The following is a 13,143-nucleotide window of genomic DNA, read 5'->3' on the forward strand; positions in this document are numbered from 1 at the left end:
AAAATAAAACACTTTGCACATGAAAAGCATTTGTTTTTCTCCTGAACTGGCAAGGTGGCACTTAATAAAAATCTTGGGGGGGGGGGATGTGATGCACTCCCGGGATTTTAGCTTTGACCAATATGACTGAAATGCTCCGTAAACCCCAGATTTTGGTTTACCCAGATGCCCCCTTTTTGCCTGTCTCTGGGAAAGCAGACAGCTTGTTCCATGGTGCCGTGTGGCCAGGCTCATCGCTTTGCACCAGCTGAGCTGGTGCCTCACGTGCCACTGTGGGGAGGGATGCGGGAGGTCTGGGTACGACTGTGGGGAGGGAGGCGGGTGGTTTGGGTACCACTGCAGGGAGGGATGTGGGAGGCCTGGGTGCCAGTGCAGGGAGGGATGCGGGAGGTTTGGGTGCTGCTGCGGGGAGGGACGTGTCCTGCAGCTCTGGCAAGCTCGGTGCCACTGCTCTGCACAGCGCCTCTGGCTGCGGCTCAGGCATCGGGCTCTGGGGGTAGGATAGGGGCAGCTGGAGGTGGAGATCGGGGGATCCGAGATCTGGACAGGCAATTCAAGGGCTGGACCGGGGGATGCGGGGCGGCCTGGGGGGATCAGCGAGGCAGGAGCAGGGAACGCAGGGCAGCCCGGGGCATCAGCAAGGCAGGACCAGGGGACGCGGGGCGGCCCGGGGGGATCGGCGAGGCAGGACCGGGGGATTCGGGGCGGCCCGGGGCATCGGCGAGGCAGGACCGGGGGACGCGAGGCGGCCCGGGGCATCGGCAAGACAGGACCAGGGGATTCGGGGGGGCCCGGGGGGCCCTGGCTGCGCCTGGGTGGGGCGGGGAGGGGCCGGGCAGGCACCGGCCGCTCCGCCGCCGCAGTCTGTCGCCCTCTCCTGCGACGCTGGCCCGGGGCTCGGCGGGGCCGGACCGAACCGAACCGAACCGGGCCGGGGGAAGGAGGAGCGACCGCTCGGGGCAGGGCTGCGGCGGCGGCACCGCTCGCGGCACCGGGGCGCAGCCCGGCTCGGGACCCGGCGGAGGCGGGGCCCGACGGGGCGGGGGAACCGGCCCGCTCCAAACCCGCCCCCCGCCGCGGGGAGGAGGCGGCGGCCGACCCCCCTTCCCTCCCCCCCCCACCTCCCGCGCCGCCCCGCGACGAGCCCCAGCCGCGCCGCGCCGCGCCGAGCTCAAGCCAGCCGAGCCGAGCCGAGCTGGACCGAGCCAAGCCGGATAAAGTCGAACCCAGCCGAGCCGAATCCAGCCGAGCCGGACCGAGTCGAGGCGGACCGAGCTGAACCGAACCCAGCCGAGCCGAGCCGAGCCGGGCCAAGCCGGACCGAGCGAAACCCAGCCGAGGTGGACAGAGCCGAGCCGAACTGAGCTGTGCCTGAGTCGGACCGAGCCGAGCGGTGCCGGACCAAGCCGAGCTGAACTGAGCCGAGCCGGACAGAGCCGAACCGAGATGAACTGAGCCAAGCCGAGCCGGACAGAGCCGAACCGAGCCAAGCCGCTCTGCCTCTCACTCATGGCGGTCCTCGGCCGCACGCATGTCCCGATCCCGGCCCCGGTCCCGGCACGGAGTGACCGTTGAGCGCTGCGGCCCGGCCCGGCGTCCAGGTAAAGCACCGTGGGCAGCCTCGGCCTTGGCCGCTGCCCGGCGGGTTTGCTCCGGGCTTGGAGGCCGTCCCGGCGCACAGGACCCGCGGCTCCGAGCTGTAGTAATCGGATGCGGAGTTTAGTGAGAGGCAAATTTCACCCCGGCAGCGAGGGAGGGAATTTCCCGCTCTTGCTGCGGGCTCTGGGAAGGGTTTAGAAAAGAAAAACCCAACAACCTAGACCTCGGGTGTCTTTATTGCACATATATGGTAGCTCGTAGCCAGCACCGATTTAAATCCCATCGTTTGCTCCGGGAGCCAATCCGTAATTAGGCGCCGGGTCGAGGGCACGGTCTCGAGAGGCAGCCGATCACTGTCGGAAGCGGAGTGGGAGCTCTGGGCGCCAGCCGAGGCCTCGGGTCCCGAGCGTGGCTCGCGCACAGCTCCCTTATCGAGCACCCGCGTTCGTGCACGCCGCTAGGTTTAAGGGCAGCAGTAGCCGTGGGATCCTGCACAACGTGGGGCAGAGACAGGGGCAGGGAAGGTTGTCCCTGTGCAGGATTTTAGATGGCTGAAACCTTTATTATTATTATTATTATTATTATTATTATTATTTTATTTTATTTTTAGCTGCTTGCTTTACCTGGACCTCAAGGTCCTGGAAGCGCTTCGCGCCCCACTGCCGCCCTTTGCGCGGCGCTGACTCTGGAGCTGCAAAACGGAGCAAGCAGGTGCCCCGCGCGAGCATCCTCAGCGGCCTGGTCCCGCCGCTTGCCCGGAGGGGGGAGGCTCCAGGGCTCCTGGGCGCCACTGCTGCCGGTGGATTCGCGGTCAGGGTTGGGGTGGTGATGGTGGTGGTGGTGGTGGGAAAACAAGAGATGTTGCTGTTTATGCAGAGCTCGAAATAGCGCTGGCTCCGTTCTGCTCCAGTTCGTGCCTTACCTTGAGGAAGGGCTGGAGGATGCTGCCCGCGCCGAGTGCCGGGCTCTCGCTGTGCTGTTGCTCCCCAATGTGTGGCAGCTCGGGGGTGCAGAGCAGCGAAGGAGGCTGCAGGACCCAGGAAAGCTGCAGCTGGGCTTCAGGGCAGCGCTCGGTTTCCCGCAGCCGTGATTTGGGGAGAGCTCAGTGCCTTTCCAGCCTTGCGGGATGCGGCCCCTGAGTTGGGTCGCAAATGGAGACGACCGATTCCCGTTGCTGTAACGTGGTTGGGGGTAAACGCGGGTCTGGCGGCCGGGCTCCTGCCCTGGGCTACACAACTGGGTGGGCGGCTGGGGTGCCAGGTGCTGGGGAGGGCCGTGCCCTGGGACGCTGGGCCCCCCGCCCCGGGTGCTCGCGGGACCCGGGTGGTGGAGCAGGCCCAGCTCCGGCTGCACTGAGTGCCCTCCCACGGTGCAGAGGCGAATCACAGCTTGCCGCTCCGCTGTTTTCCTGCCCTCCAAGTAAAACACCCGTCCTGGGGCTGCCGTGGTGCTGGACTTGGGGATTCGGGAGCGTGCTTTTACGGTTGATTTCTGGCTTTGGGGTGGACTGCAAGGAAGGATCTAGCATTTGCGGTGCTCCCTCTTGCCTAAGCGAACCTCCCTGGTGCACAGAGCCCACGTTGCTCTTCCCGTGCAGGTCTGCGCTGGTGCACGTGTGGTTCCCCCCCAGTGCTGCAGGCGCTTTCATTGCTGGTCTGAGCTAAAGCACATGCGCAAAACCCTGCTGCCGGGGACAGAGCCCTTGCTAAGCGCCTCGAGCGGCACAGCTCCCAGGGCTCGCGGAGCCAAGCGTGTGCTGGGAGGCCACGAGGACCAGGGCACCGGGCAGTTCCCTTCTCCACCTTCTGTGGCCGCGGGATCGTTCAGCCAAAGGCGCTCGCATCCGGGGCCAATCGGCCATCAATGCTGCCGTGCTCTGGGGCGAGCAGCTGCTCCAACGTAAGCCCTGCTCTGGGCAGGTGGATAGACTGGAGATGTAGAGGTCTCACCTGACCTCGCTTTTTCTATCATTTTGGAGTAGTTTCTCTCCGTTGAATTTGGAGGAGATGGAGAGAAAGCCAAATTTATGTTGCTGGAGGGCAGTTGTAGAATATCGCCTCGATACTGGGCACTGGAGTGAAAACCAGCCGTGCTGGGAGGCAGTGAAGAGATGCTCCCGCATCCTCTCCTGCAAAGAAGCATCCCGAGATGATAGGATGAACCAACCCTCTTCTCCATTGCCCCAAGGAGGGAAATGCAGCAAGCGGAGCACGCTCGCCCTCTCCTGCGTGGCTTTGCCGGAAAGGGGCTCCAGGTTTTTGGCGAGCGCCTCGGTTTTAGCTGGTAGCTCCGGCCGCGTCATGCGGGGGCGCGCGACATTGAAGCACTCCCCAAGCCTGGCCCTGCGAACAGAGGGAAAACACAAAACGTGTCTTGCGAGGAGCTGAACGGATGCCAATGCTCATAGTTTATTTAAAGCAAGCAAACAGCCCTCAGGATCTTGGGGAGGGAGCGAGCGGAGGGCTCCGTGCGCACGAGGAAGCCGCCGGGTGCTTCCAGGAGCCGGGTGCGAGAGCACGGCCACCCCGCCAGCACCGGGATAACGACACAGCCCCTCCGCTCCCGCAGCGCCTCTGCGGCAGGGAAAAGCACCGGCAGCAGCCTCTGCTTTCTCCCCCCCCCCCCCCCAGCCCTGCTCCCAATCTGGCCCCAGAAGCGGAGCAGAATGCGGCAACTCCCAACGCGGGTCTGGAAAAGCAACGCGCGCTCGGATCCCTGGGGCAGGAAATGAGCTTCTGCCTGGCTTTCGGTGACTTCCTCGCCTCTAATAGTGTTGTTCTTGGCCAGGACCCGCCTGGGAACGTACGGCACATTTATTGCCGGCTGTCGGCGCTCCCCGACCCTCCCCTATAAAACGCCAGGGGCCGTTTGGCTCCACGGCCGCCCCGCGCACTCCTGCAGGCGACGCGGGCGCGCCGATCCGCCTCGGCCGCTGCGCTGGCCGGCAAAGATCTGTTCGAACGCGACCAAGGGCCAGGCCTGGGTGGGATAAAAGCCCCCCCCCCAGCCAGACACACACTTTTGTTGCTTTATTTATTTTATTTCTCCACCTGATCCTTTTTTTTTTTTTTTTTTTTTTGGCTCTGACGTCCCTGGCGGACAGCAGCGAAGAGCGACGCCGTTGGGCTTTTCGCCCCTCACAAGCCGCGTGCCGAGCCGCCAGTGCCGGGCACATCGCCGGCGCCAGGCATCGCCAGCCACGCCGCACGCAGGGCTTCGGGCTGGAGCGAGGCATGACTCTGCCCTGCTCCGTTTTGGAGACCCTCCGATTGCTCCTCCCGGCCGGGTCGGTCTTCGGCAAGCGTCTCCGCGGTTTAACTCCCACTCGGGGCCGCCCGAGTCTCCGTCCCCAGCTCGCCGCCGCCGTCGTCTGGGGAGGAATTTCTCGTTTGTTCGCTCTGGAACGGTGCTAAGTGGTTCAACATGTCGGCAGTTGCTGCTGGAGCCGGACAGTAAACACTAACGTGATATTAGCCCGTGCAGCGTCCAAAACCCACTGGAAGGGTTTAGCGCAAATTGGATTTGCGAAAACCTCTATCAGGTCTCTGTGTGCCCTTAGCAAAGCGCTGTAATCCCTGGCGGGCACCTGGACGCACCGATTCCTTCCGTGCAAAGGGAGGGGGGAAATAAAAAAGAGGGAGGATCTATAGGGAAAAGGGGCAAAAAAAAATAAGGTGTGGGGGCTTCCCATTCCCAGGCTGGGAGTGGCGCCGGTCCTGCCTGCGTTTCTCCCTCGGGCTGCCCTGTGTACAGGCACCGTTGGATCTTCTTCGGCAGGGCGGAATTTGGTGCTGTCGCCAAATCCCGGGCACCTGTCCAGCGTCTCGGGCTGTGTCCCCAGCTCGCAGCACGGGGCCGGGAGGGCAGAGCCGGCGGCAGCCCGGTGCCGCCGTCGGTGCCACTCGGGACGATGCTGGACGAGCATTCCCGCGCCGGCAGCAAGAGGTTGCGAGATCAGCGGGACAGGTTGGTGCCCGCGTTCCTCTGGCGAGACCAGGCCGGGAGGGCTTAAGGTAAGAGCCGAATCATGGTGGTTTAGGGTTTTCTTGTAGCTTTTCTCTTTATTTATTTATTTTTTGAAGCGGAGGGTGGGGAAGGTTGGGCAGGGGGAGCCCTTGCGGCGAGGGGGTTTGTAGTTCGGGAGCTCCAAGGGGCCGGGGTCGAGCGCGGCCATGCCAGCGGCACTGGCTGCCGCAGCCAGGGAGCTGCTGCCTCTTAATGGGATTAATGAGAAATGGATTTTCCCAGGCGCCCTGCAGGGACGAGGCTGTTTCGGTGTAGAGGGGGGAGGCGGCGATGCTGGAGTTAGAGGGGGGACGGGATGGAGAAGAGGAGCAGGTCGCCTTTGGCTCCCCATTCGCTCGGGGATGGATTTTTGCATTAAGGCGTTGCACTCGCTGCTTTTTGCTCCATGAAAAATGACGCTTTCCTTGGAAGAGGAAGAAATAGCAATGAAGAAAAAGAGGGGGAGAAAAAAGAAATCCCTCCCCCCCAACACACACACACCGGCAGCACGCGGATACCGGCGCGGCGTCAAAAGCGGCCCGGCGAAAAGTGCGTCCGGGGCCTCAGCTCGGTGTCGCTGCCAAAAATTCGAGCTTTTCACCCCACCAGCCTCCGCGTGCAAAGTGCCCTGGGGTTGGTGCTGACTGCAGGACAAGGATTCAAGGGGGGAGGGGGGATTTCCGCAGGATGAGAGGTTTTAAATGATTGTTTCATTTTCCTCCACCATCGGAAAATGGCAGTTGCCATCGATCTGTATTTATTTACGTGTGTATTTTGCTGTGTCAGCATTTTGTTTTACGATCTCAGTTTATTCCCGCCTTATTCCTTTGGAAAAGCTCGGCGTTACCGCGCCATGCATCAGGCACCGCTTTGCCCGCTCCCGCGGAGCGATGCCATGCTGGAAACCTTTTCTTCTTGTTTTTATCTCCGATCTCTTCCTGCAAAGGGTAGCTTCTGCCGCATACCGACGGGATCTGCTCAGGAAGGTTTTGCGTGGCAGCAAACTCTCTGCCCTTGAGGAAACTCGTCGTCTCTTAATCGTGGGGAGCACGGGGCTCTGCGCTGACGGGGGCGACACCGACCGTGGAGCCGGGCAGCGTGGGAGCTGGGTTGCATGGGGGTGGCAAAAGAAGGAAACTGCTGGGGTTTATTTTATTTATTTATTTATTTATTTTTGCAAAGACGGAGGCCTGAGATTGCATGGGGATGGCAAAAGAAGCTGCTGGGATATATATATATATATATATATATATATATATATATATATATTGGCAAAGACTGAGATTGCGGTTCTTTGCCGAAGGCCCCCAGTTCACGGGGCAGCCGGCGGATACGCACTTAGCACGGCGCGAGGGGGCTTCTGTTCGGCCGGCTCCCATCTGCTGCGTGGTTTGTGCGATTCGAGGCATCATTCGAGGCAGCGCGGGACCTCCAGGGAAGGCGTTGCAGGCGGCTTTCGTGGCTGTGTTTTTCCTGCCGGCTGCGCCGGGCGCTCGCTTTTGCCGGGGACCGTGGCGGGAAGAGCCGGATGAGGCTTCGCCGGCAGGGAGGAAGCAAGGAAACCGCTCCCGAGGGAAGAGCTCGGGAGCTTCTCCCGACCGCTTTTCACTTAGGGGAAAAGCAGAACCACGTGTAATTTCCGCCCGGTTTCTGCTTTCGCTTATTTGAGCCCGGGACCCCCCCCGCCGCTCACCCCATCCCTCCCCCCCCAGCTTTCCCGGGAAGCATCCCGCCGCGTCCGAGCCGCCCGTCGCCGGCTCCTTGCCGCGCGGCGCTTGGCCGGCAGCCGTCGCTGGCTTTTTCCCAATTACGCATCCGGGCGCTGGCAGGAAGGCGGGAGAATCCCACGATTAAATAGTAAGCAAATCAAATAAGATCAAATAAGAGCATAATAAGATACAGGAGCGTAGTAAGATGTAATATGAGATCAAATAAAATCAAGTCAGAGCAGGGCTTGGGGCTTTTTTGCTTCTAAAACTCCCCGTTTTGGGGCCAGCCCTATCATTTGCGCATCGTTTTGCACCGCCAGGCCACCGACCGGGCCAAAACCCGGCTGTTTGGGTCCAGAAGCAGGGCAGTAACTGGAGATTTTCGGATGAATTTGCTTTCTCGCCTCTCTGGCATCGCCCCGGGGTGATGCCTCGGCATGCGGGGTGGCGGCGTGCTGCCTTGCGCCTCAGCTCCCACCCAGGCGGCTGCTCCGACGGGTCCCTTCTCCGGGAGGGAAGCAGTGTGCCGGGCGCTGTAGCCGGGGCTCCTTCGGAGGCTGCCGTTGGAGGAGCCGCTTCTCAGCGGACCTTGGAGTTGCTTTGCCCTGACGTAGATCCTGGATGGAAATTGTTTAATTCCTGCGAGGTGAGTCATGCCGAGCCAGGGTTTCAAAGCCGCTTGGCTCCCATTTAAGGCACTAAAATAAACAGGGTGGCAGGTGGAAGCTCTCTCTGATGTCCCGTCAAGGCCTTGATCTTTCCAAGAGTTTCTTGGTGCCAAAACCTTGGCCACTCCATGTCCTCATCAATCCGAGCGGCGTGGCCAAGACCAAGCCGTTGAAAATAATGAATCCATGCCCGGAAGCATGAATCGACTTAAAATTTATGACATACTTAAAATGTAATGCCTTTTGGGTTCCCTGATTCCTGGGCTTCGAAGCGTTAGCACTGAAGGTTTTCAAGTCTCCTTCCCCCCTCCCTGGCAAGGAGGATTTAGGGCAAGAAGAAGCCGCTGCTTCTACCCTCCATCTCACGAGTCCGGGAGCTTAAGAAAGCGGTGGATATCCGGAAATGCATCCATGCATTGTCCCGTCCAGCTGCCCATCCTTTCCTTAGGGCGTCCTTACGGCCGCTTTTTTTATGCCCCGGCTCCTGCAGAGCTCTCTTGGCTTGGTTCTTGCCGCAAACCTCCTTTGGCTGCACCCAGAAGCCCGGAGCTGATTTTGCCGGATTCCTCCCTGCCTTTCCAGCAGGGCAAAGCCGGCGGCAGCCCCAGCATCCCGAGCCCAGCGTCTCCCACGCCTGGCCTCGGAGCCGAAGGCCCAGGCATGGCGCTGCGCTCGCACCCCTCTCTGCAAATCCCTTTAGGCCGGATGAGCCGGGAGCTTGGATTTAATGGGTGATTTTCCAGGCACTCGTTGCACTGGGCGTCCGGCGCTTTCGGGGCTCCCTGCTCCGGCATCACTCCCGCAGCACGAGGAGCCGCGGCCGTGGGGACCTTGCCGTGATTTTGGCCACCGAGCCCCTCAGCCCGCGCGCTTACTTATCGTCGCTGGGAGCGGGTTTGCAAGCTCCCACGGGGCAAGCAGGAAGGGGGCAGCTGGCACGGCGGCCCTGCGAGCCCCACACTCTGATTTGCGCACCAGCGTTGTTCCTCCCCCCTCCCCCCCCCCCCCCCCCCCCCGCATTTTGGTCGGCGCACGTGCTCCGCGGCTTTTTAGAGCAAGAGGAACCAAAGGCAAAGCTTAGGGTAAATTATTGCAATCGTCTCGCGCCTTGGAGCAACGATTTAGTCTTTTGCCGAGGCCTCTGCCCGAAAGCGCCACTACCGGTTTTCCCCGCTGCCTGAGGGATGCCCGGGTGCTGATTGCAACCGCGCTCTTAAATCCCAAACGGGCGATTACTGGCTCCCAGCTGGCTGACGAGAGCCGGATCCGTTCCCTTGCCCGCGGAGGTCTTCCCGGCTCCAGGCGAAGCAGGTCCCTGGCAAAGCCCAGGCGTCCCGGGCCCCGTTCTCCGCGGTGATATCGCCCCCGGCGTTTCCAAATTCTACCCCCCTGGCGCCGGTTCCCGGCGCGTGAATCTTGCTGCTTATCGCGCCGGTGTCCCAGCCAGCTCTGCCTCCGCGTATCGCGGCCGTATTTCATGAGCTCGCCGCCTTATATGGCTAAACTATTCTTTTTCTAACTCAGTTTTGTTTATATCCCCGTTTAAAGCATTTCGGCTCTGGCTGGGTTATACAATTAGCTTGTAACCTACAGGGCATGTAATTACTACGTTAGTTAATGTGTAATTATTTGCCTGCTGTAAAATAAAGCATTGCTGGTGACAGTGCGGCTTTCGGACTCCTTTTGTTATTCTCTCCGACAGCAGTAAAAGCAAATGTGTCAAATTCCCTTTTCAAATAAACGTTTTCCCCCCAGTAAGTTCTATTGGCAAATACTGCGAAATGTTTTTTTTTCCTTCCTTTAAAAAAAAATAAATAAACCCCCCCCCCCAAAAAAAAAAAACGGAGGGGGAACCACAGGAAATCGCTTCTCCTGCCCATGAGTTTGCAAGTCCTTCGAGAAAAAGGCTTTAAGCCGCCGCGGCTCAGTCCGTTTGGGACCCGGCCCGGCGCTCTGGGTGCCGTTTCCTCCCCCCACCCCAGCCGCTCTGCAAGGGGCCCCGGGGTGGCTCGGGGCGATGGGGGGGGGGGGCGCTCTGGTTGGGGGTCGGCTCTGGTTGGGTTGGGGGGGGGGGAGATGGCTCTTTGCAGCACAGCCCCGGGCAGCTCCGTGCCTCGGTTTCCCGACCGTGGCGGCGATCCCGCGGGAGCACTGCGCCCGGGGAGATGGCGTTGGTGGTGGGGGAGGGGAGAATTGCCCCGGCGGGGTGGGGAGGGGGGGGCGGCCGCGTAATAAGGATATTTGTTTTGCCTGTTTTACAGAGCTTCAATGTTCTGACTTGCTCTAAGATGAAGGTATGGAAGTTTGCAGCCATTGCATCGATGCTCCTCAGTTCCCTGTTATCCGTTTTAGTTTGTAGAGACATGCTTAACGGAAGCCGAAAATACAGCCCTTCCTCGCCGGCCTCCCGGGCATCCTCCTCCTCCTCCTCCTCGCCAGCGGCGGCTCTGCAGAGATCCCCGCGGGCCCTGGACCGCCACGGCTCGCTGCTCTCCCAGTGTAAGCGGCCCCGGGGCGGGAGGGCTCCATCCTGCGCCGGGGCGCTTGCGAGCTTTAGGCCGCCTCGACGTTCACCGCCCACCAAGGGTTTTGCAGAGCCCCGGCCCGCGAAGGAGGCCACTGAGCCGCTCGTCAGCTCCCGAAGGGTTATTTTATGTTTGTTTATTTATTTATTTTTTAATCTGGGGGGCCTTCCGCCTTGTTTTCAAACGGACGAAACGTCGAGCAGCAGCCTGCGGCGGGTCAGTGGTGGAAACGGCTCCGTTTTGCCGGGACGTGGCGGCTTCCAGCTCCCTCCGCGACGATTTCTTCCTCCCTTTGCGTGTGTGGCTTGCTGCAGCCCTCGGGCGCGTTTGTTTTGCTGCCAAACCAGAAGACCTTGGTTTGGGTTGAAATCCTGCAACCGATGACGAGCCCCCGAACGAGGCTTTTCCGCCGCGTTTCCCCTCCGAAGCCGAGATGCCGGGCTCGCCGCCCGTCCCAGCTCCAAGTACCATTAACCCGAACTCTGGGGCGTTGGGACGACTGGGACGTGGCAGGGGATGGTCGCCTTTCCGCATCCCCGAGGGCCAGCTGTCGCCTGCCGGAGGGGGGGCGAGGGGGTGGGGAAACGGCGCAAACGTTCCTGCAAATGGTGCAAATGTTTCTGCAAATGGTGCAAACGTTTCTGCAAACATTTCTGCAAACGGTGCAAACGGTGCACACATTTCTGCAAATGTTTCTGCAAACGTTTCTGCAAATGGTGCAAAATGTTTCTGCAAATGGTGTAAACATTCCTGCAAACAGCGCGCCCGCCCTTGGTGACTCCTGCCCGAGGAGGTATTTTGGGGGTATATCAGGTGCCGGCTCGGCGCCTCCTGAGTGACCTGTTGAGAAAAGTAACAGGGAATTTTCCGCCAGCTCAGGATGAAAGCGGCCGCGGCGGTGGCCACGGCGGCTCCCGCTTGCAGGTAGCGCTCGGACACCTGGTGCCATCCCTTCCCCGGCTGCACTGGAAAAAAATAAAGCCCCGCGCTGGGATATTTTTGATCCATAGCGTTAACCGTTTGGCTGAATTTTTTTTTCCCCGCCCAACATGCTGCTCCAGGAAAAAAAAAAAAAAAAAAAAAAACACACGAACAACTCCCGCCCCCCCCCCCCCCCCCAAAAAAAAGCGCAGCGGGCCCGCGGGTGCGGAGGGCGGCGAGCGGCGCCGCGGCTGACGGCGGCCCCTTCTCTTGCAGACGGCGCCTTGCTGGAGAGCTACACGGAGGGCGAGCTGCGGCGGCTCCTGGGCGCCCTGGCGGCGGGGGCTCTGCGGGCGGGCGGGCGAGCCAAGCGGGCGCGCGGCCGCCGCAAGCCCTGCGCCCTGCGCCAGCTGGAGGTGAGCGTAAGCGAGCTGGGCCTGGGCTACGAGTCGGACGAGACGGTGCTTTTTCGCTACTGCAGCGGCACCTGTGAGGCCGCCGTGCGCAGCTACGACCTGTCGCTGCGGAGCATGCGGAGCAGCCGGCGCATCCGGCGCGAGAAGGTGCGGGCCCGGCCCTGCTGCCGGCCGCTGGCCTACGACGACGACGTCTCCTTCTTGGACGCCTACAACCGCTACTACACCGTCAACGAGCTCTCAGCCAAGGAGTGCGGCTGCGTGTGACAGGCACGGGCAGAGCTCGGCCGGCGTCAAGCGACAGGACGAGCCGGGCCACGGGAGGCCCCGTCGCGCCACGCGGTGCCTCTGCCGGTGAAGGCGCCCGAGGGCTGCCGGGTGCCTCGAGCCTGCGGCCGCCCGCGTTGGCCGAGCGCCCGCGCTGCGGCGGGGGCCGGGGTGGCAGCGGAGGCGCCGGGTGCCCCACGCGCGTGCCGCCAGTGTGGGATTGCACGTGGCGGGGGGGGGGGGAGCGTTTCGTGCGCCTGCGGAGCGTGTCGCACGTGTGTGGCGTGCGTTGCATGCGGACGGGGTGCATTGCGCACATGTGCAGCCTGTTGCACGCGCATGGGGTGTGTTGCACACGGGCCGGGTTTTCTGCATACGTATGGAGTGTGTCGCACACTCAGGGTGTGTGTTGCACATGTGCAGGGTGCGCTGGGCGTTTTGCACGCGTACAGAGTGTGTCGCGTGCACGTGGGGTGCATTGCGCACAGGCAGGGTGTTTCACACCCGTACAGAGTGCGTAACACACAGGGAGTGTGTTGCACACGTGCGGGCTGTGTTACACACGTGCTGTTTTTTTCGCACGTGTACAGAGTGTGTAACACACACATGGGGTGTGTTGCACATGTACTGGGTGTTTCACACGTACGGAGTGTGTTGCACACATGCAGGGTGCTTTGCACACGTGTGGAGCGTGTCGCGTGCACGTGGAGTGTGCTGCGCACAAGCAGTGTGCGCCGCACACGCGCTGTTTTGTGCACGTACAGAGTGTGTCGCGCACATGGGGGGGTGTTGCACACACAGAGGATGTGTCGCACACAGGCAGGGCACGTTGCACACCACCTCCTCCCCCCCCCCCCCCCGCTCTGGACACCCCCTTTCCTTGGCTTTTAAGACTCGCGACAATCTGGAGTAACTGGATTACGGACTGGCCGTTCCCATCACGTTCCCCCCCCCACCCCCGGGGGGGCCCTCGGCGCGCGCGCTGGCGCTCTGCTCCCCTCCGCGCTTGCAGCACTGTCGCTCTTGTTTACTC

The 13,143-nt window shown here is 61.6% G+C and overlaps 1 protein-coding gene across 2 annotated transcripts; it reads left to right on the plus strand.

Annotated features, from left to right (window-relative positions):
* Window positions 1–1,217: 1,217 nt before the first annotated feature.
* On the plus strand, window positions 1,218–12,166 carry NRTN (neurturin). 2 transcript variants are annotated; one of them, XM_062596336.1, is made up of 3 exons: window positions 1,218–1,601; window positions 10,334–10,480; window positions 11,704–12,166. In XM_062596336.1, the coding sequence occupies exons 1-3, from the start codon at window positions 1,532–1,534 to the stop codon at window positions 12,108–12,110; spliced, it is 624 nt and encodes a 207-aa protein (XP_062452320.1). In that variant the 5' UTR covers window positions 1,218–1,531; the 3' UTR covers window positions 12,111–12,166. The 2 variants fall into 2 exon arrangements, with proteins under 2 accessions (XP_062452320.1, XP_062452323.1); XM_062596339.1 differs by having other exon boundaries at window positions 1,528–1,601; window positions 10,243–10,480.
* The last annotated feature ends 977 nt before the right edge of the window (window positions 12,167–13,143 follow it).

The sequence above is a fragment of the Rhea pennata genome, chromosome 27 (genome assembly GCF_028389875.1).
Source record: "Rhea pennata isolate bPtePen1 chromosome 27, bPtePen1.pri, whole genome shotgun sequence".
Lineage (NCBI taxonomy): Eukaryota > Metazoa > Chordata > Aves > Rheiformes > Rheidae > Rhea > Rhea pennata.

Coding starts and splice junctions, on each gene's coding strand:
- NRTN (XM_062596336.1), top strand. CDS start 1,532: ATGTCCCGATCCCGGCCCCGGTCCCGGCACGGAGTGACCGTTGAGCGC. Junction 1,602..10,333: donor CGGCCCGGCCCGGCGTCCAG/GTAAAGCACCGT, acceptor TATCCGTTTTAG/TTTGTAGAGACATGCTTAAC. Junction 10,481..11,703: donor CGGCTCGCTGCTCTCCCAGT/GTAAGCGGCCCC, acceptor CTTCTCTTGCAG/ACGGCGCCTTGCTGGAGAGC.